Source organism: Vidua chalybeata, chromosome 22, assembly GCF_026979565.1.
Source record: "Vidua chalybeata isolate OUT-0048 chromosome 22, bVidCha1 merged haplotype, whole genome shotgun sequence".
Lineage (NCBI taxonomy): Eukaryota > Metazoa > Chordata > Aves > Passeriformes > Viduidae > Vidua > Vidua chalybeata.
The window spans coordinates 1,264,516-1,286,047 of record NC_071551.1 but is presented as its reverse complement, the minus strand read 5'-3'; the positions used below and the strand labels follow the sequence as shown (position 1 = coordinate 1,286,047).

The window sequence follows — 21,532 nt, the reverse complement described above, 5'->3', positions numbered from 1 at the left end:
GGTGGACACAGGAGCTCCCGGGCTACTTTCAGCACACCCAGCACAGCTGGGCAGAGCCTTCTCCCCTAAATGCACCTGCATATACATTTGCTGGATGCCTGGAGCATCAATGCCAGCACCTTGGAAGGGCAGCAGTGTGAGTAACACAGGGCCAAAGAGCAGTGGGACATCACACCCCCTTCCAGACAAACATTTCTGGAGTGGGACAAAACACAAACCGCAAGAAACCCTGCAAGGAAGGAAAGAGAAACAAGGAGGACACGATCACACAAACATCTTCCTGGGATTTTTTTTTTGTTTGTTTTTATTGTTTTAGTCTTTTTTTTTTCTTTTCTTTTTTTTTTTTTTCCATTTTTTAGTATGGAGGCTCAAGTATCAGATGTAGATTCAATTTAAGCTTTACAAAAAAAAAACAAAAAATCAAAACAAAACCCCCTTTTGCATTCCATAAAAATTGACAGAAAAGCGCCTTGGAACCAGGCTATAGAAGAGCAGAACTTTCAGCAGGTCTCGAAATCACAATCTCCTGCACATCTGGGTTACTCAGTATTGTACAACCCCAAGGAACACCCTCTCTTCCCTCCCTCCCTCCAGCCAGCCCCTGTGCCCAGCCCCCAAACATACGTGGAATAGATTATTTTTCTTTTTTTTTTTTGTTTTTGTTTTTCCAGTTCTTCCTCTTTCACACACCACAGTATTTAATAAATTTTTGTTTTACATTTTTTACACCAATGTAACAAAAGGCAGGAGGGGTGAGGGAGGAAAAGACAAACAATGATCTGTGGTGATGCATATAAATGAGGGAGGGTGGGGAAAGGGGAGGAGAGAAAAAATAATACATGGACTTCTACAGAAACATAGCCTAAGGTCTTGATAGTAAAATGTGGTGCAAAGTAGGCCTCAGAGACTGAAAAAGTTTGTACAGCTTTATTCATGGGGAGAGGATGGTGTTGCATGGAGAGTATTGGATGCAAATCCTGACGTGACGAACAGAAAAGGGCGGGGGATGATTCTCTACGAAAGGAATCTAACGAGTGCATGGCATGGCTGGTTAGCACTGACAGGACTTTAACTTTGCTGCTTCCTCTTCAAAGCCTCCACCAGGTCGTTTTTAAGAGCTTCTTGTTTTGATTTGTCTGCAAAAGTCTGCACAGACCTGTGGGGAAAAAGGAAAGGCGGGTCAGAGGCAGTGCAGGGGAGGGAAGGGCTGGGAGCAGTCCTGGAGTCAGGAGGAAGGAGGAGCCCCTGAAGCAGGCTCAGCTCTGCCTGCTGGAGCCCGGGAAGCAGAAGTGAAGTGACCACTCAGTGAGAATACAAAGCAAAATTCACTCTGGCAAGGACTGGCACCAAAAGGCTTCCCCAGCAGCTCCGCCCAGCCCCGGCTGCCGGAGGGAGATTCCCAACGTTTTGTGTTACAGACTGGAAGAAGCCCAGCGTCCCACAGCGAAGGGGGTTAGCTCCTGCTCCCCCAGAGTCCACAGAAAATCCAGCCCCACCTGGAGAAGGGCCCAGCTGAGGAGCTCTGACCCTTCTGCAGGACTGTTCACCCAGGCTCCCCTCGGAACCTCCCGCCAGCCTTTGCACCAGTGGGAAAAGCAGCCGGAGGTTCTGCTCTCAAATTTGCCTTTTTTTGTACCTTCCCTAAGGAATGAGTGATCAAAGCAGCTGAAGAACAGAGACACTGTCCCAAGGTTATTGCAGGGCTTCCCTTTGCCTGAAAGTTCAGAGGAAAAGCTCCACCTTTCAGGAATCACCTGGGATTGCTGCCCTGGAGATGCCTGTGGAGGAACCTCTGATTTCAATAAGAAATTTCCACTTTTAAAAAGGCCCCTCTTAAATAAATTGATCGAATGGGTTCTATCCAGAACCAAACTCTTCCAGAGTGGCTACCACAGAGAAGTGTTAGGATCCAGCTGGGTAGGATTTCTCCCCACCTAAACCACGTTTCACAGCCTTTACAGCACCTGGGATAGTGGAAGATTCCCCTGCCCATGGCAGGGGGTTGGAATGGGATGAGCTTTAAGGGCCCTTCCAACCCAAACCAGTCTGGGATTCTGTGATTCAGAGCAACCTCATTTTCCCTGGTTGCTGTCTCCTGTAAACAAGGCTGCTCTTTGCGGTGGTGATTTTCCTACCATTTTTGTAACAGTATTTCCATTCTCTTGTCTCTGGAGACTTCTGCTGCTTTAATAAAAATATTTACATTTACATTTGCATTTGTCATAGGCTGAAGAAGTGGTTTTTGGCCACTATCAACAAATAGTGAGTTTCCCCCTTCGTCAGCTGAATGTGTTTGAAACAACAGCTGTAACTCGTTAGGAACTGGAGTGGAAGGTTAAGGTGGCTCAGGGTTAGTCACTGCTGCGTGCCCCTGACACTCAGAGCTCCAGAGCAAACGAGCACAGTGACAAATCCCTCTGGAGGCTGTGCAGAGCACGAGCAATGCAGGCTGGCCATGTCTGAGTGAGCTGGAGCAGGACTGCATCTCAAGCTCCAAGGAAACTCAAACTCCACCAGGCTCTCGGGGACGGGCGTGTGGGCGAGCACACGTTTACTCTGAAGTCATGGGAAGAGCCAGTCTCTTTTTTTTCCAAACTGTGAGACTCCCAAGATTTCACTCTGCAGGGAGTACACTGGCATTACAGGGAATTTCTTCATGGAAGTGGTGTACCAGAGGTGTAAAAAACTGCTGGTGCCCAAGGGACAGAGTCCTGGGGCTTCTGGATTGAATCAGCCCAATCCCACAGCACTCCAGGCACAGAACCACGTGCTCCTTTCCTGCTCCCAAGCCAGAGTGCAAAGTGGTAAATCCTGCCCCAGTTCCGAGCGCGAGGTTTCCATGGGGAGGAGGTAACACTGAGAACAAGAACCACAGCATTGAGGCAGAGCCCGGGCTGGCTGGGCTGGCTGCTCCCTGCGGGATTAGGGGTTAGTTCTTCCCGTTACCATGCAGGGGCTGGGCTGGTGAGTCCTGGTTTAGTGCTGGCTCACACCTCACAGGCAGCAGGGGTACCTGGATTGGTTTAGTTATCAGGCTGGATGTAGATCTGGCGCTGGGTCAACACTTGAGAAAGTTCCCTCTGCAACTGCTTATACTTTTGGTTGTCAGGAATAGCATCGACAGATCTACAGAGAGCAGTGGGAAATCAGGGAGCAAACAGGGAAAAGAACAGTCAGAAGAACTCGGTAACACAGAGCTGGGGCTCTGGGAACCTCCAGGGAGGAGAAGGGGACACACACAGGTGAGAAGGAGCAGGGAAAGGCTGGAGGAGCCAGGTGCTCCAGGTGTTCCCTCCACGAGCTGCACACAGGGCCAGGACTCACAGACTGAGGGATGGGGAGACACAGCAAAGGTTCAACTACAACAGCTCAAGGCAACGTTCACAAGAGAAAGGCTCTATTACAGATTCTCTCTCATGTAAATAAAAGCTTCCTGGCTGAACCCTGCTCAGCACAAAGGAAACTGAGGCTGTTCTGACCTGGGCTTGGGGCAGAACCCAGAGCAGCAGAACCCAGAACCCCTCCCACAGGTCCTGCTGCTCCCTCTGCCCACACAGCAGCACCAATATTTAATTAACACCATTTTTCTCTCCTTTTCCACATCTCAGTGTGTGAGGGAAGAGCAGAGCATTTATTTGTGCCCTTTGGTTATTCTAAATTAGCACACTGTGCTGGGAGGTCTCTCTGTACTTTAAAATGAAGTGATTTGGCATCACAGTTCTGTACTTTCCTCTGTGAGCATAAGCGTTACCAGCTTGGGATTTCCATGTCCAATTCCTGCCCAGGAATGAGCAGGGGCTGAAAAGTACAGCACAGTTTCCCCACAGAAAGGCACAGGGAATTTAATCTCTTCTCTGACACTGTATTTTGACCAGTGGTGTTGAGAGAAAGACAGAATTTAAAACAAAGCCTAAACACCACAAACCATTAATGTCATGACTTAATTCTGGGACTATTTTTAAGGACAGTAGAAAGAGAAGACAGAATTTAAGTGCAGCTTGAAGGACTGTGAAGAATAAAACTAATGAAAAATAATCCAAAAATACAAGTGTTAGTTGGGCATTTTTGCTCCTGGTGAGGGAACAAGGGATTAAAATATTGATTCAGATTCCTGCAGCAGAAGAGTTCCCTGAACTCCACACAACAAAAATTGTCCCACAGCACAGGGAGGGGAAAACCAAGCAGCTCAAGGCTGGGGTGGCACTGCAGGGAAGCAAAGGGTCCCCCACCCTGCAGGTCCCTTACCTCAGCCCATTAACGATGTCCTTTGTCTTTCCAAAATAAATCTCATTCAGCGTACTTCTGATTTTGTTTTCCATGTCCTGGAAAAGAAAGTAACAGCAGCTCTTCAGTCCCCTCAGCTCTCTGCAGGGATGCTGCAGCACCAGGGTCTCTCTGGCCAAAACCCTGGAGCACTCCCAGCACTCAGACCCCACCAAACCCCCTGGGACCCCACCAAACCCCATCCCAGCAGTGGGACTTTGCTCCTGCTCTCCCCTCCCAGTCCATCTCTCCAGGTATGGGAGCTCTCTGCACCACGAGAGGGCAGCTTCTCTCTAGCTCTGCACAGAAGGAAAACCATCACCCCAACCCTGCCGTGCAGCCTCCTGGCACTGGACAGGCTCCTAGAGCCCACTCAGTCCTGCAGGATAACCAACAGTCCAGAGTTCTGTGCCCAGGGGTGACTTTGAATTCTTGACTTGTTCTTTAAAGCTGCACAACAGAGCTCGGAGAGAGATCTTGTAACAAAGCAGCTTTTTTTTCATTCATTGCTTTACTCAAGCAAAAACTTAAAAAAGGGATAAAAAAAGAAGTAGCTGCCTTTCTTTAATTTCCCAGTTCCCTAAAAATGTATCATAGTTGAGAATTTCCTCTTTTCTTGGCTATAACAATGAAGAAAATCTGGAACACCTTCAGTCAGGACAGTGCAGTGAAACAGTGAAGTGGTGCTACACCTTCTGAGCAGCTCCACTCCTTGTGCTGAGCTTCCAGGACTGGGAGCTGCCACAAAACCCAACACTAAACCCAGTTCCAGGGGATTTCACAAGCACTTGATGCACACTGAACTTTCAGTCCAAGGGACAGTGCTGTGTAGCACCCTGACTCGAAATAAATCTGCCCAGATGTGGCTGCAAAAGCAAATATGAGGGTAGGAAGTTGTTCACTGGTGCTCAGGAATGGAACACCCATTTTCCAGGAAGTCACTGCGGTGCTGAGCAGGAGACAAGGGGCAGAGGGTGGCTTTGTACCCACAAAGAGCTGGAAGGGATGGAGGAGCAGCGCTGAGCCACCACCCCCAGCAACAACAGGAATCAGTAGTTATTGGTAAGGAAAATGCAATAAAATTCTGAGGAATGGGAGCAAATGTGGGCAGAAGAACCTGCACTCACCTCTACCAAGCGCCCAATATTGGCTATGTGTGGGGAGGAGTCACTCACAGTCTCATCCTTCTCCATCTGCAAAGGAAAGCACAGATCCATCCATCACAGGGAATCTGGGGGCAGGGAAGTGTCCAGCAGGGCTGGGAGAAGGGGGTCACCAACTCCCCCCGTGTGCAAACACAGGAGAACGTGCTGAGAAACTCCCAGCACTTGCCACAGGCACATGCTGGTAGTAGAGATGTGGTGCAATAAAGAAACAGGAATGGAAACAACCCCTGCTGCAGACAGGCCCCACAAGAGCCACTCCCTCCACACCAGGGAACAGCCAAGTGTCTTCTGCAGGAGAAATTCAGAGCTGGAACAGCTCAGGAGTGCAGTGACACCAATGCCCTGAGTGCAGGACCTGAGCAGGACTCAGCTCCCTGAACCAGCTGAGATCTTCTACCCCAACATCAGAACTGGGAGCTGGAACTGCAGCACCCACTTGATTCCATCTCACTGTGCCTGATGGAGCACCCATCCCACGGCCTTCCATGGCCTCTGGCCAAGGAAAGTCCATCCTCCCCAGCTCCTGAGGTGAAAACTGTGGCCAAGGCACAGCCAAGTGTAGAACAATGAACATCAGACCCAGGAACCTCAGCAAGATTTGCTGAGACAGCAAGAAAACAAAACTGGGAGACAAATGCAGTGGGAAGAAGAGTCTTCAAAGGGTTTTGCTAATCCCACTGAATTCTCTTATCCATCTGCTCCTATCCCTCCCTCAGGGCAGAGTTGAAAAATCTGGGCCAGCTACAGGTTTCTTCTAATAAGCCAAGTCTGTAACAGGCTTGGGGAAGCGTGTAATTTAGTTGGACCCCCGAAGGCAAAGGATAACCTGGAAGAGGGGGAGAAAGAGCAGCAGGACATTTAATTTTGCCTTCAGACTGTTTACATGGAAAGGAGACACTGCCTGGAGAAGGGATCCAGCTGCGGTGCAGGGACAATGCCAACCTGAACTACACAAACACACATCCACACATCGTGGGGAGCTGGGAAACATCAGCAAATTGCCCAAATCTGGGGCAGCTGGAGCTGGCAGTGGGGCAGTGACTGCCACAGGCTCCCTGCTGTGCCTCCTCCACACCTGGACAGGCCCAGCTCCGTGGTTAAGAAGCAGAATCTGAAAATAGTTTTTTTTTAAAAAAAAAAAAAAGTATATTATTACATCTCCATAAAAACTGCTGCCAGAAGGAAAACATTTTTATGTGCTCTGAAGGCCAGATGTTACAAGAGGCTGTTTAATGGAGTGCAGAGTCAAGATCAGCCATGTCCTACAAACAGTTGGGTTTTGTTGAGTTGTTGGGGTTTTTAAAGGTTCCTTCCGGTGGCTGGCACTGCACAGGCTCAAGCAGCAGCACCTCTGTGCTTAAATAAAGGGCTGGATTTGCTGTGAGGGGAAATTCCCTCTATAGGCTGGTGCTAAGGAGCAGCTCATCCTCCCTCTGTCACTCCCACCTGCCTGCTGGGCTCAGCCAAACCCCAGGGTGAGCTCAGTCCCAGCCCAGTCCCAGCCCAGTCCCAGCTCTCCTGCAGCAGACCCAGGGCCTGGCTCCCCTCCTGGCTCCCCCAGCCATCTGCTCCAGTCTGACTCACAGGGAAACTCACTCCTCTGGGACACGTCCAGGGCTGCCTGCTCACTTTGGATGTTTCCTGCACGGAATAAAGCAGCTGTCTGGGCTTTCTGTAAACACTATTTGGAGGAATAATATAAAGAGGGACATTTAAGCTGGATAAACACTTTGTTTCATCATGAAAGTGTCTGAAAATACCAGCAAAGGTAGAAGGGAACTCATCCTCCATTTTGCATCCACAGCTGCTCTGGCCACGGAGCAAAGTGAAAATCCCTTTAATGCAACACAAACAGCAATGTGGGCCAAGGGCTCCCAAAGCCACAGGCAGTGAGCAGGCTGAAGGCTCCAGGTGGAAAATATGTGGAATTATTTGGATATCAGTAAGGCAAAATTTGGCCTGCCTCTCCAGCACTTATTTCAAATTATAAGCAATAAATGGGGGTTGTGGTCTCTGCAGGGCTTGCAGCATTGTAGGAATCTGCTGAGAACTGAGCCCAGCCCTCCACAGAGATTTGCTCTCAGCAATGTAACCAAATTTCCCATTTCCTTTGCCAAACTGTCCAGCCAAAACCATGGGCAAACCTGGGGATGCTCCACGACCTTTACCTACCTCAACTCCTCTCCTCCCTTCTTCTCACCTGTTACAGAACTGAACCTCTGTGAAATCCATAGCGGACCTCAAAGCCCATCCCACTGCACCCCTGCCACGGCAGGGACACCTTCCCCTGTCCCAGGTGGCTCTGAGCCCTGTCCAACCTGCCTGGGACACTGCCAGGGATCCAGGGGCAGCCACAGCTGCTCTGGGCAGCCTGGCATTGGTGCCAGGGCCTGCCCACCCTCATGATGGAAAAGTGAGGCTGAAATAATTCCCTGGACAACCCCTGTCAGCACATCCCTGCTGTCCCTGCACCCAAACACTGCTCAGCTGGTGACTAAAGAGACTCCAGGACATGGGTAACTGCTGAGGGGGAGCTCAAGGATCACAAGAAGATTCCACTGGTGGAAAAACAAAGTTACAACATCTGGAAGTCGGCGGGATGGGCTTTGCCACGAAAGATGCCCTTGATGAGTCTCCTAATTGCTGAGCACAGGCACTTCCCTGGATGATAAATGCAGAATGCTGTGGTTTCACTGAGCAGCAGCAGATGCCAGGGCAGCTCTTCCTGCAGGCAGGGATTGCTCTGTCTGCACAGTCCAGCCTTCATCCAGCTCTGCAAAACCTTCTGCCCTCGCTAGAGAGTGTTCCAAGTTCAAAAATCAACCTCTGTGCTCCTTTCATCCCACATCTCAGGCCTCCCTTCCCCGTGACTTTACATCCTCCCCTTCCCACATCTCCAAATGTAAATAAACTACAGGTTTGGAGCCAACTTCTTCCTCAGCAAACTCACTTCCTCAGGCTCATCCTGGCCCAGGGAACACACACAGGTTCTTTGTGCACGAGGACACCTCAGGAAGGCACCTGCTCGTGCTGTCTGAAGGAGGGGCTGCAGAAGCCCATCCAGCAAAGTGCAGTGCTGACTGTATGCCAGGAAAGGGGAAGCCTCCACATCTCCTTTGCACCAAGTGAAACAGGATCACACAGCTGCTCTTACCTTAAATAAAAGTGCAGCCTAATGAAACCTCAAAACGCAGCCAAAGCCACTCGGAGCCGTGCGAGCGACACAAGCGATTCCAAGGTACACAAAGGGACAGGACCCCAAAATCTGCCAGGGAAAATCATCTGCCAAACATCTGGCTTCAATCAGGAGGGTTGGGAGGTACCTGCAGTCCCCAGAGAACGTGCAAGGTAATTGAAATGCTGCTGGCACGTTTCATTTCCCTGCAAGCCCTGCTCCCTGTGTCCTCCCTGGCAGTATTTATGTAGAACAATATTTATTCCTAAAAATTCCAGCCAAACTCCCCCTGGGCAAAGGAGAGTCTCTGCCACACAGAGGCACTGCTGCAGCAGGACCTAATGAAGTTCCAGTGTGAAGATGTCACTTCAGCTTTAACTCTCCCAAAGTCTCCAGGCCAGAATTACAATCCATGGATTCTGTGTTCCTGGAGCTGCCTAAGAACTGATCTCACCCCCTCAAGATAAGTGAATCCATGCACATACATAAAGCAATTATGCATACTCCTTGTATAAAGGAGTGGATGTGACAACACACAGGGGTTTGTGCTGCACACTCCTGTGTGTGGATAAACACCCATTCCTCTACTGGATCAGGACAGAATCTGAAATTCTGCAATTGAACTGCCTGAAATACCAAAACCCACCAGGTAAAGTAAATTAAAGCTACACCAAGGGAAGTTTTCAGCTTCCCAAAACAGGCTGAATCCTCTATGTCTCCCCCTTTCCTTATTCTGTCCACTCACAAATGCAAAATGTTTGTTTCTTCCTAGAAACAGAGACAACTCATATTGTAGCAGACAAAAAACTGCACTGGGGAAATCAAGGAAAAGTAGTTCAAGGCACTGCAAGAGAGATGTCAACTCCCAGTGTATAAAATAAAACAGACACAGGCCAGGGATGTGACCCCTGGGCAGCATCTGCCCAGGAGGGAGCAGCACGTGGCCCCAAGGCAGCTGTAGGAACACCCCAGTGCCACAAGCAGGGACACCTTTCACTGCCCCAGGTTGCTCCAAACCCCATCCAGCCTGGCCTTAGACACCTCCAGGGATCCAGGGGCAGCCACAGCAACAAACACGGCGTCTTGAGAGAAGAAAAAATCCTTCTCAAAAATTCAGTGCAACATTTAGGAATAGCCCAAGTGGGAGCCTTATAGGAACGAGCCTGGGGGTATTCCAAGACAGGCAGAGTTTTTCCAAATGGCCTTGACAAAGGCAGCAAAACCCCCTGGTTGTGTGGGGTGCAGGGCAACAACCTCACCTCCAGGAAGTGACTGCAGAAAACAGCTATTTCTAGAGCCTCATTCCAGCTCCAAGCTCAGCCCCACCACGTGGCATTCCCTGAACTGTTCCTCTGGCCACCAAGTTAATCCCTCCATCAGCACTCAGAAAATGCCCCGTTTGCAGCCAGGAGGCCAAACTGGTTTTGGAGGAATGGCTCTGACCAGACTTCCCTTTCCAAGCACTGAGAGGCTGCTGTGCCATCAGGTTGTGAGCCAGGATATGACCAACACTTCAAAAGCTTCCTCTCAAACACAAGGACATCTGCTGCTCTCATTTCAGGATCAAAGGTGGTCAAATAGCTTAAATGCTGAGTTGACCAAACCCCTGTAAATGAACCATGTACAAAGTTTTTTCAATGTATTACTGAGACCTGTCAAGGTGAACCTGTAACATGCTCTTCAGGAGGTAACTAAAACCAACTCTTGGTGGCTCAGTTTGCTGCAGGCTGCATAACAGGCTGATGAAAAAAAGGAGAAGTAAAACTTGCAGAGCTTGGGTGATGTTGCACACTGGATTTAGAGCCAAGTCCAAGCCCTGCACTCAGGAGTTTAGTCCAGCTGCAGGTAAACTTCAGCTGGGGACAAGCAGCTCCTCCTCACACAGAACCCTCGAGGCAGCGTGGAGACTGCAGTTTTCTGCAGGATTCTGTCCCACCCCAGCCAGCACAGCCCAGGCTGGGATGTGGCCCCAGGTTCCTGTCTGTGCAGGAGCTGTGCATCCTCACCCCAGTGTTCCTGACACTGAACCAGGCCCTGGCTTCCTGCACCACATCTGAATCCAATGTTCTGCTGCTAAAATGATGACAGAAGCATGAATCTCTCCACTGAAGCTTTGAGAGGGAAAGTCAAACCAAACAAGGCCCAGCAGCTCAGGCCAAGGTGTACTGAGGACACCCATTCTGCACAGGCCCTTGTTTTCCTTGGCACAGCTCGTGCTCCAGAGGCCACGGCCAGAGTCAAGCCCTTGGCCTGCACTTCACAGCTCTGATTTACAGGATTAGCAAGGCCTGTGATTAAATATTTGTCCGGGTCACCATAACTCGGGTGTAATTACTGCAAAAAGAGTCAAAAAAAGGGCTCAAAACTGTCTCCAGATGCCTTTTTCCTTCACTTGCTTTTCCATCAGCTTCTTCAATGTCAACAACACGGAAAGAAAAATCACCCAGGCTGGGGCAAGCTGGGCAAGACTAACCCAGTTTCAGTGCCTCTCTGCAATCCCAGACCCTCCTTGGCTTCACCTGGCTCAAACCTGTACAGAACCATGAGGTTTTTAACAGAGTCTGCATTGTCCTTTGTATGGAAAGCCCCAGTGTGTCCTGGGAAGGCTCATAAAGGAGTTTCAGCTGCTGCCAATCTCTCCAGTCACTCATGACCTTACAATGTGCCTCCTGTCCTCCAGAGTTTATTACTCTGCTCGAGTCACTGACTTCCACAGCCCAAAGCAAGCCCAGTTCACCAGCAGGGAGGCAGAAGCCTCTGGCAGGTGGTGGGGCAGAAGCAGCCTCATCCTAGGAAGTCCAGCTCAGCAGATCCTGCCTGTCAGGGACTGCAGCACTGCTGAGATCTGCCAGCCTGGCACTTTCCTGGTGAAAAGCAGCTCTCAGGAGGCAGGCAAAGTCATTAATGCTGGCACAAACCCCCCAAATGTTTAAGACAGATTTATCTTATTTTTTAGGAGATTTTTTTAAATCGGTGTTCTGGTACTGCAGGGAGAAAACACTAAAGGAAGAGACTATGTAATTGATGTCCTTAAAAAATCTTACTGTCAGTGCAAAATACAGGTTTGTTCTCCGTGGTTTAGCTGGTTTTTAAAAGAGAGTAAGAAAAGAAGTCATCCTGTATTTTTATAATCCTGCTGGAATCTTCCAGTGAGAAAGTGGGCAAATCTTCCAGATAAAAATATCCGCAACACGCTTGGAAGAATAGAAATTCAGGAACACCAAAAGACAAACTGAGAATTACAAGCAAGTCTGAACTCCTGCTGGATGGTTTGTATTTTTAATTGCAAGCCCCAATGTGTCAAGCACACTTCAAGGGGCTTTCTGGTAATTACACACTGCATTCACCATTTCACTGGGCTGCAGAACAGCAGGAGAAGAGATGTTTATGCAACACCTCACAAAACCAAGGTTCTGTGCCTGACTGGGGCTGCTGGCTGTGGAGTGAGGCCAGGGCTGCCCAGGCCTGCAGGACACAGCCTTACCTGTCTGGTGAGGCTCCCCCCCAGGTTCATGGTACCAGAGCCAGTTTTATTGGTCTGCAGCCACAGCATCACTGTGGAGGTCAGCTTGTAATGGGCAGTGCGGCCACTGGACTTCTCCTGCAAGTGCAAGGGAACAAAAAGGGACAGAGGCAGAAGGTTAAAATCCCTCCTAAACCTAAATGGGGGCTGGCCTGGCACACCCCACATGCAACAGGCCAGGTAAGTCTAACCCCACTCATGCAGCACAGTCTCTTAAAGACAATTCTAAGTGTGCACATTCCTCTAATTTTCCAAAGCAAATCTAGTTAGACCAATTCACCCTCCTAATACCTTGTTTTTATTACCTAATTAGTGATATTTATCTGTAGCTCTTTATGTTAACCCCCCCCCCCCCCCCCCCCCCCCCCCCCCCCCCCCCCGCCATCTCAGGATCACATGCACAGAAAGTAACATACTTTCAATTCTTCTGGGATTCTTTGATTACAGCCCTGACTTATCTCTATCCAAATTGCTTCGGGGCATTTTCAAAAATTAACAAGGGAAAGAAGTTTACAGCCCTGACACAGTATTGCATTGTTCAGTGGAACACCTGTGCTCTGTAATTGTCAGGAATTAACCAGGTTTTGTTTTCACTGGGGTGTATCAGCTGCCCCAGAGGCTGTACCTGAACCTCCACCACGTGGATGGAATCCCAGCATCCCTTAATCTTCTTTGATCCATCTCCAGCTTTCTTAATGAGGATCACCCCAGCAAAGCCATGATCCAGATCCCAGAGGTAGACAGAGGAGACTCCACCTTCAAAATACCTGCAGGATGCAACCCAAAGGCAAGTTAAAAGCATGCAGGACCCAAGCCAGAGGCAGATATCGATAATAATAATCTTAAATAAGCAGAATTTCTATGTCCTAATACAGAGTTGTTTTTTTCTTTCAAGACAGCACACTCTCACAGTTACACACCCAGAAGCAGCAGTTCAAATCACTTCATAATGCAGAGACTTTAATTACAAAACAACTGCACATTTCTCTGAAGGTGAATAAAGTTCTGGTGACAACCAGAGCTATTTACAGATTTCTACAGGACTTGAGCAAACAATTTCTCTGATTCCAATTACCTACAACAGCTGGTAAAAGCACGAGCTACAAAGTGGGCTGAGAGTAAGGCTTTATTTTACAATTTGGTCTTTTTTCCCCTCTTTTCCCTCACTATTGGCAAGGTCTGGAAGTTCTTTACAGCAAAGTTCACTAATTAAGACAAAAGGGAGCAAGTAAGCAACTTTATGTTGCTGCCTCCAAAGTCTGTGTGAAGCTGACACTGATTTACTGCAAAGGGAGCTGAACTGAAACCAGGGATCTCAGAAACGTTGAGATGCTGTTGAGGCTTTATTATTCCAGCACCAGATATGGGGAACAAGAGAAAATAAGCCAGACTAACTCAATCTCAGGTGTCTTTTGCTGAAAGTACACTCAGAAAACCAACCAAGCAATGGGATCTGTAGAGCCCCACTCCCTCTGGATGACACTGGTGCAGATGGAAAATGCACTTCATAAAATAACAGTAAACAACCCAACACTGTTGGAAGAAAGATGCAAAAGGAGTAATTCTGTCTTCTAGAAAACTGGAATTGCAACCCACAGCATTTTACCCCTTCCATTCTCAGGTTAGCAAAGCCATAAGGAGGATGAAGGAAAATGGAATAATAAATACTGGTTCATGGCACACAACTCTCACATCTCAGGGGTGACCATGGCACAAAGGGATCATGTGAAAGGAGGAGAGGAAACTTCATAAACTTCATCAACAACACAAAATGTTGGTAGTCAGACTTTTCATTGCCTGCAGGAGGGCAAAATCTCATCATCCAAAGTCATGAGGAGCTGCCAGGACTGCCAGCTCCCAGGCAGATTAACCCATCTGCATTCTGCCTCTGACTGACACACACCTGGGAGTGACCACTCACTCCTCTTCTACGAGAGAGGAAATCATCCCTCACAGCCAACATGAAAAAATCATTGAACCTTCCCACCTCTGTGCTTCCCTCCTGACTAGTGGGCCTTCCAGTTATGAATGGTGCTTAAAAGTCAATTTACTGCAATTTGGAGTTCATGGATTACCCCTGAGAACTGCGGATTACAGCACACCAACCCCCCCCTTGCCAGCAGCCAGGAGAAAAGACACTGGGAAATGAACTCCAGTGACAATTCCAATGCTTCCAGCACATTTTCTGCACTCACAGATCACATCAATACCTTGCTTCAAGAAGGCAGAGTCACCAAAGAGCCCCAATTCCCTTTAACTGCAGACACCCAAGCCTTTACCAAACCATTGCTGACCTCAGGAGGGGTAGACAATTTCCTATAAACTCACCACAGCCTTTTATTTCTAACGGGTGGCTCTGCCTCTCCTCACCCAGCCCAGCCCAGGCAGCTCAGGACCCACTGTCCTGGGGCACTTGCCAACCACTGATAACACAGTTAAAAAAGCAAAGCCCAGGCACGCTAAAGCCAGGCTTCCAGCAGGCAACTTCAACCTAACAAACCAACAAATACCCTTTTTACATGCTCTGGGGAATTCACAAATGGATTTTGGTTAATGCAGTTAATGGGAATTCCAGTGAACCTCAGCTCCAGCCTAAGCCACCCTTCCTTTGGCAGTGGGAATCAGAGGCCAGAGAGAAGCAGTTATTGTCCCTTCTCAGAGTCAAGATTGCTTAAAAAATATATATTATATATTCTTTTTCATATACAGAATCAGTGAATTCACTCAAAATGAGCTGGCAGTCGCTGAGAACATTACAGTGTGCACAGACAGTTTCCCATTACCCACTTTATGACCTTGCTATGAGCAAGAAACATTAATTAAGAGAGGGACCGAAACAAGGTTTTGGGAAATTTATTCTTACCTACTGTACTTTGATCCTAATGACATGAAACAGGAAAAAAATAATTTTTATGTGGTTCACCTTTATGAGATTTTACATAAAGGCTTTTGTGGGTATTTTAAGAATGTGCTAAAATGTTGTCTGAAACCACATAAAACCATGTGAAGAACCTCCCGCCAGAACCAACAGCGCACACATGGAAACGCTTTAAGTGCCTTTGGAGATCTAATGAATCAAATATAGTATTAATATTGTTTTAAATACCAACATGCAATTTCAATAAAGCTGCTCTGCCATGGCCAGGCCCAGGAACTGGAGGCTGGAACAACAATGCCAGCAACTGAATCCAAGGCACGCCAGGATATACATTATCCAAAGGCTCCAAAATCCCCTCCTCCTTCACGGGGAGAAAATATATAGAACTGATCACTACACTGGATTTCACCTTCAAATAGCACTGAAGTGGGATTTCTGAACCTCAGAAAGTCACAGTTGGATATGAGGGGAACATTCCTGGTTTTTTAAAATAAAAATAAAGAGGTGCCACAGGCTAATTGGTCCATAATAGAAAATGGGATGATAGATTGGGAGGAATTTAAATTGACATTCATGGACTTGCTGCAGGAGGGCTGGGCTTCCTCCAAAAACCCCTTCACCACATACTGCTGCACATACTAAAATGCAAGCGGGGAGGAACCAGCTTGGAAAAGGCCCCAGGAAGGCACAAACTGGGATCTTCTCTGTTAAAGAAACGGATGGGCAAGGCATTCACATGCAGCAGAGGACTACAGCTCCTGCATTAAACACCTCTTTCCTTAGTGTCCTGTTCTGGATGTCCCTGGCCCCAATCCTCCTGCACAGCTGTGGCTGGAGAAGGCAAATCTGGCTTCTCTGGAAGCCAGAATCACAGAATCCTTGAGGCTGGAAAAGCCCTTTGAGGTCATCAAGCCCAACCATCAGCCCAGCACCACCACATTCAGCACTAACCCACAGCCCCACAGGTTTTCTGAACACTTCCAGGGGTGGTGACTCCACCACTGCCCTGGACATCCTGTTCCAATGCTTTACAACCCTTTCTCTGAAATTTTTTTCCTAATTTCTAACTTAAACCTCCCCTGGCACAACCTGAGAGGCCGTTTCCTCTTGTCACCCCTCTGCCAAAGCATCCAAGCAACCAGCAGATGCTTTTGAGATGTTCAGGAGGCCTCAAGTAGGAGGAATTCCTATTGTGGTACCTCAGACACACCCAAAGGGACAAACCATTCTCAAAGGACAGCTTCAGAGCAAAGCAATCACTGCTCTCTGCCTAAGGACACCGATCAGTCCAGGTGTTTCAATCAAGATAAATCAGGTTTTACCTACAGACAAAACTTTGTTACAAAACAATGACAAATTGTTTTATGGTTGTCAAATTCCTTTATTAACAAGGAAAACACTGCTAAATGATATCATAGTTGGGTTCAGTTAGAGGGACCTTAAAAGATCATCAAGACCAAGTGACATCCCTGTCCTTGGAGAGGACAGCAAATGCTCTATCTCTGGGAAAATAACTTTTTATAAAGCTGCCCAGGAAGGTGACTAAAAGGCATAAGGCCCAAAGTAATCATTCATTCTCTTTACAGAATTTGGAACTGCAGTTCACTCAAAATCAATTATAGTTTTAATGCCATGATCAAACACTGCATTTTTATATCTGTTACTCATCAACCACAGAACTCCTGGAAAAAGCTGTTTTATACAAAAAATGTCACACTTAAGACTGACCTACTTTACAAATGCAAGAATAAAAGAAAATATTTAAGCTAAGAGGGATCCAAAGCTTTATGAAGTGTTTGAAGTTGAAGCGGGTGGAGACACAGGATGGAAACTTGTCTAAGGAGTGGGAGCTGTACCCATGAAATAGAGGCTGTGGCCAGAACAAAGCTGTAACTTCAAGAGGGATGTGATAGAGGAAATCCCCCAGCTTCCAGCCCAGCCCTCAGGGAAGGAGGGCACATTAATCACTTTGTTTTACCCCTGAAGGACAGCTCAGGAAAGCCCTGTGACCCTCCTGATAACTCTGGTTCCCCTCCTCCAAGCCTCACCAAGAGATCCTGGACGCTGTGTGGAGAAAATGACTTTCCACCACACAGCAATAAAAACAAGCTCTGACTTTCAATTACACCTCAGAACCAAATCGCTCATCCATAAAAACATTTGTGTATTTTCCAGTAAGTAGCTGAGAGCCAGAGACAAAAAGTCTGTGGCTTATGGCTCTCCCAACCCCCTGATGCCAAAGCACCAACACCTGGAACCTCAGCCTGGCTCTGCAAACCTTCCAAAGGCTTGCACAGGGTTTCAAACTGGCTCATTTAAAGCAGAAAAATGTATTTTCTTTTATTCCCTAAAGGTCACATAGTTATTTCTTCCAGCTACAGAAGTTCAGCACAGAAGGGAAAAGTCTCCAGCTATTTAGATCAACAGACTTCCGAGAAAACTGGCATTTAAAAATCCTACCCCAAAGGAAAATACCGAGCATTCAGCTCACATGTTTTTACAAGAGTGACAACGACTGAAGTCACAGTGTGAGCAGCTGGGGTCTCACAGCAACCCAAAACTTTTCCTAAATGCTGAGGTGAGGAAGCACATTCCAGCTCTCCTGGGAACACGAGACTGGAGTGGCAAGTGACGTGGCACAGCTCCCTTCCCACACCAAGCCCTTCCCCGGCACCTCAAACCAGCACAGGAATTGCAACAGAAATATGAAGGAAGTGGCAAATTTGAGCAACCCACCTTCCATCAAACCCAAAGCATTGCTCAGGTGTTCAACAAATCCCCTGCAACCTCACACTTCAAGGAGGAGGAACAAATTCTTCAGGAGATCAGCTGTCCCTAAGTACTCGTTGCTGTTCTTTAATGAAAGGACAGGCTGGTACCAGGAACGAGCAGGATGTGACACTTCTCCCAGTGCTGTGAGTCCAGGGGATTTACAGCTCCTCTCTCCTTCCCTGGCCCCAGGAGCACAACTGTGGAGCCCTTCCACAATCTCACCCAGAGATTAAAATTAAGAAGGTAAAAATGTCTGTGCATGGCCCAAGGGTTTTGCACCCCACTTGATGAACTCAGCCCAAATTATGCTTGGGGGCTCTGTACAGGTATTTTACAGGAATTCTTTCCAGCATACACAGGTGCAAAAATCCCTGGAGCAAACATACCAATCTAGTTAGGTATGTGTAACTTCAATGCCAGTTGTACTTAAAAGCACACATCTGGACCACGATAGGATGACTCAAACTGCTCAGCAGAGTTGTGAAGTGCAGGAACTCTGCAAGGAAGGAAAACAGTACCCAAACAATGGGATCCTGAAGGCAAAAATCTCCCAGAACTTCCCAGTTTGTGCTTTCTAGCACCTTTCATTTATTTAATGAAAAGTGCATTGCTCACATTTTCCTTCCCATCCGATTGCTCCTGGCAGATGGAAATTAATGACCAAATCCCTTTGGAGAAGTCACCTGGGAACAGTTCCATCAGCCACCTAATGAGAGGACAAGGGGTCACTCTGGAACGTGTTCAAACGAGGGCCTGCTTCATTAACAGCAGGAAGCTCCCACTGCTTCCAAACCCTTCTCCCATGGCCATCCTTGGGTAGCACAGACACTGCTTCAGCCACCCCCAGTCTGCCACATTCCAGACTCTGCCAGCTGAAATCCAAACGTGGCTAGGAGGGGAAGAGGCAGCAGAAATCTTCTGTGTCGTGGTTTAGGTTTGGCAAAATCTTGGGAGGCTGCAGATTTCATGTGACATCAATTCTCTAACAGAAGAATTCTGTATCAGATCTGCCACAAGAAGGCTGCTGCTGTTTAAGTCACTCTGACTTCAAATTCCATCATTAAAACACTGTACATTTGTGAGGGCGTGAGGTAAATAATACAAAACAAAGTATTTTTAGAGACAACCAGTTCAAAAATTCCAGATCACAATAAATGGACAGTTTAAAATTTCATCTCATTTTTGACTGTAAGTCATTTCTTCCTAGGGATTTAAAGCCTTCAGAGAGCAGTGTTTGAGGACAGTGCTGCATCACCAATGCTGACCTCCTAATCCAAGTGTTCAGTTTTTATGTAATTACAGAGAACTGTGGGAACCCAAGGGAAAAACTCCTCTCCACCCAACATCTCCGATTCAGAAGATAAGAATGCAGTGTGTGCAGAGCTGCTCCAAAATGGAACTCCCAAAGAAAAAAAATCAGACGAAAAGCAACTGATTCAGTTTTGCAGCATGCCAGTACATTTAATTTTCCCCTCTCTTCTATGAAGATTCTCTAATTTGTGTAATATTTATCAACAACTTCAATATTAATTCTGTTCTGAGCTGCCTATGGGCACGCTGAGGAGGGGATCCCATCACTGCTCTGTTTTCTACATCTGAGTAATTTCCTTGGGAAAACAGCATGGCTGTAACTGTAAAAGCACACAGACATGAAAGCAGAGAAAGTCCTGGTGGTTTAGACCTGTCTTAGGAGACTTCATCTCACCATTATTAGCCTGACCCAAGGCAAGAATCTCCCTGATGACACAATGCTGATGTCACACCCTACAGTGCACATCCCCAGGCAGCAGAGGGATGCACAAGCAGTTTCCTTAGAGCTGGGATGCACAACAAACCCATCTGGATTCAATCTGCAGGGCCCTGGCTGTGCAAGCCCCAGGAACTCCCATGCCCAGGAGAAAGCCAGCACAAAGGGCTGCAGCAGTAATGAGGAACAGGGAGCTGATGGCAATAAAGTCACTTCAAAGCTTTCCAGGGGCTTCCAGTTCAGGCAGAGCAGGTTTGCATCTGAGCACAGACACAGGGCTCATAAAGGGCTCACAGCTGCCAAACCCAGCTCCAGCCCCACCCAACCTGGCCTTGGACACTTCCAGGGGTCGGGCATCCACAGTTTCTTTCTCTGGGCACCCTGTGCCAGGGCAGGCTGTGCTGAAAGCAACCCCCTGGTCACACCTCTTACATCTGTTCTTTACTTGGTGGGATCAGGGCTGTGATGCACAAAGTACAGCAAAGCTGGTCAAACAGATGAATGCAGCAGTTGCTACAAACCCTGTGAGAAGTGCAGAGTATTTTGTGAGTTGGCCTGAGCTCCACTGCGAGGCTCTCGGGGTCTGTCAGGGAAGGAGAACTGAGATGACACTGCAGCAGTTCTCACAAACAGCTACAGCCCAAGGGCAGCACTAACAGAGGCTCCCATTTTTTCTTATCAGGACCAGTGGACTAAGGCAGTGCCAGAGGTTGTTCAAGCACACAATCCAAAATAAACTAGGAAAAAGGGTAAGAACAGTTAAAGTTGAACTATCCAGCAGTTTATGGGACATCTGAACATGCTCAGTACAGACGATGGCACAAAATGAGACATCCCTGAAGGCCAGCAAAGCGAGGCTGTTCCACGAGATTAAACAGAGTAATAAAAATAAAAAATACACTCAGTCCTGAGCACTCTAAAAATGAAAGGGCAAACTCATCTGTCACTGGGACTTCACTGCTGTACCTGCCCAAGCTCTGGCCAAAGGCTCCTCAACCCACACACTCCCGAGGCCCAGGGAATTCCTCCTCCAGAGCAGGGAAAGGCTGTGGATGCTCAGCTGGCTGCAAAGAGCACCTGTGTTCATCCACAGGACAGGAATTGCCACACTGCAAAGAGCAGAGGCCTGGGGTGCCACCCTCAGCACTGCTAACACTATCCAAAACTGGAATAACTCTTCTGGACTAGATTCCAATCAAAATTCAATAATAAAAGGATTACACACAACAAAGACATTTCAGAGGTCAATCCTCTCCCAGACCTCCTTCCACTCCTACCAAATTCCTGGTCCAGAGCTCTAATATAACAAACTGAAAATGGATCAACATCAAAACAGAGACAGAAGCAGAAGTTCAAAAGGTTTCATTGCTCACTCTGTTGAGGAAACTTAAAATCTTAATCAATACAAACATTTTTCAGGAGCAGAATGATTAGGATGATGTTTTATCTTTTTTTAAAGCTGTTAAAAATCAAAAGCACCAATAAATCCAATTTAAGCCACAGAAAAAAGGAGGAATAGCTTTCTAAATGTATGTCAGTCACTAAACCAGTCCCAAGTTGCCAAAACTCATCCTGTTTGCAGACAGATCAACAGCATCCTTCCCAGGGGAGGTCTATTTAATCACTTCAGAAATTATTTCTTCCAGACAACAAAGAGCCATTAGATTACTTAATTAAAGGCCTGATTATCTCCAACCCAAAACAAGGGAAGGCAGAATCTAAAATAGGGAGATTTAACCAGCTGCCCTGGTCCTCATTATGCTTTGATTTCAATCAAGCACACACACGTCAAGCAAAGGGCAATAAATTACAACCATGTGTTGGAAGAAATTATCTTCACCATATTGGAAGTGGAAAGCCAAGGCTCTAACTGAGTGGTGTAAGATATTAGACTTCCATCTGGGAATAATAACCTACTGAACACAAACATACCAGAGCATTAGCTCCAGGCACTGCTGGAGTTAAACCTGGCAGCAGGAGATGGAAATGGAACAGTTGTTTTTTGGGA

At 47.5% G+C, this 21,532-nt stretch overlaps 1 protein-coding gene across 3 annotated transcripts in view; it reads right to left on the bottom strand.

The window, feature by feature from the left end:
• Positions 1-912: 912 nt before the first annotated feature.
• Positions 913-21,532, bottom strand: part of CAPZB (capping actin protein of muscle Z-line subunit beta) — a 66,702-nt gene continuing 46,082 nt past the window's right edge. For 2 of the 3 annotated variants that reach the window (XM_053963129.1, XM_053963131.1), the window contains exons 5-10: positions 12,753-12,894; positions 12,089-12,205; positions 5,391-5,456; positions 4,246-4,322; positions 3,014-3,126; positions 1,071-1,156 (exon numbers count right to left, since the gene is read on the bottom strand). In XM_053963129.1, coding sequence (XP_053819104.1) covers positions 3,024-3,126; positions 4,246-4,322; positions 5,391-5,456; positions 12,089-12,205; positions 12,753-12,894 — 505 coding nt within the window. In that variant the 3' untranslated portion in view covers positions 1,071-1,156; positions 3,014-3,023. Of the gene's footprint in view, positions 1,157-3,013; positions 3,127-4,245; positions 4,323-5,390; positions 5,457-12,088; positions 12,206-12,752; positions 12,895-21,532 lie in introns of all 3 variants that reach the window. The other variant, XM_053963130.1, reaches the window with a different exon arrangement.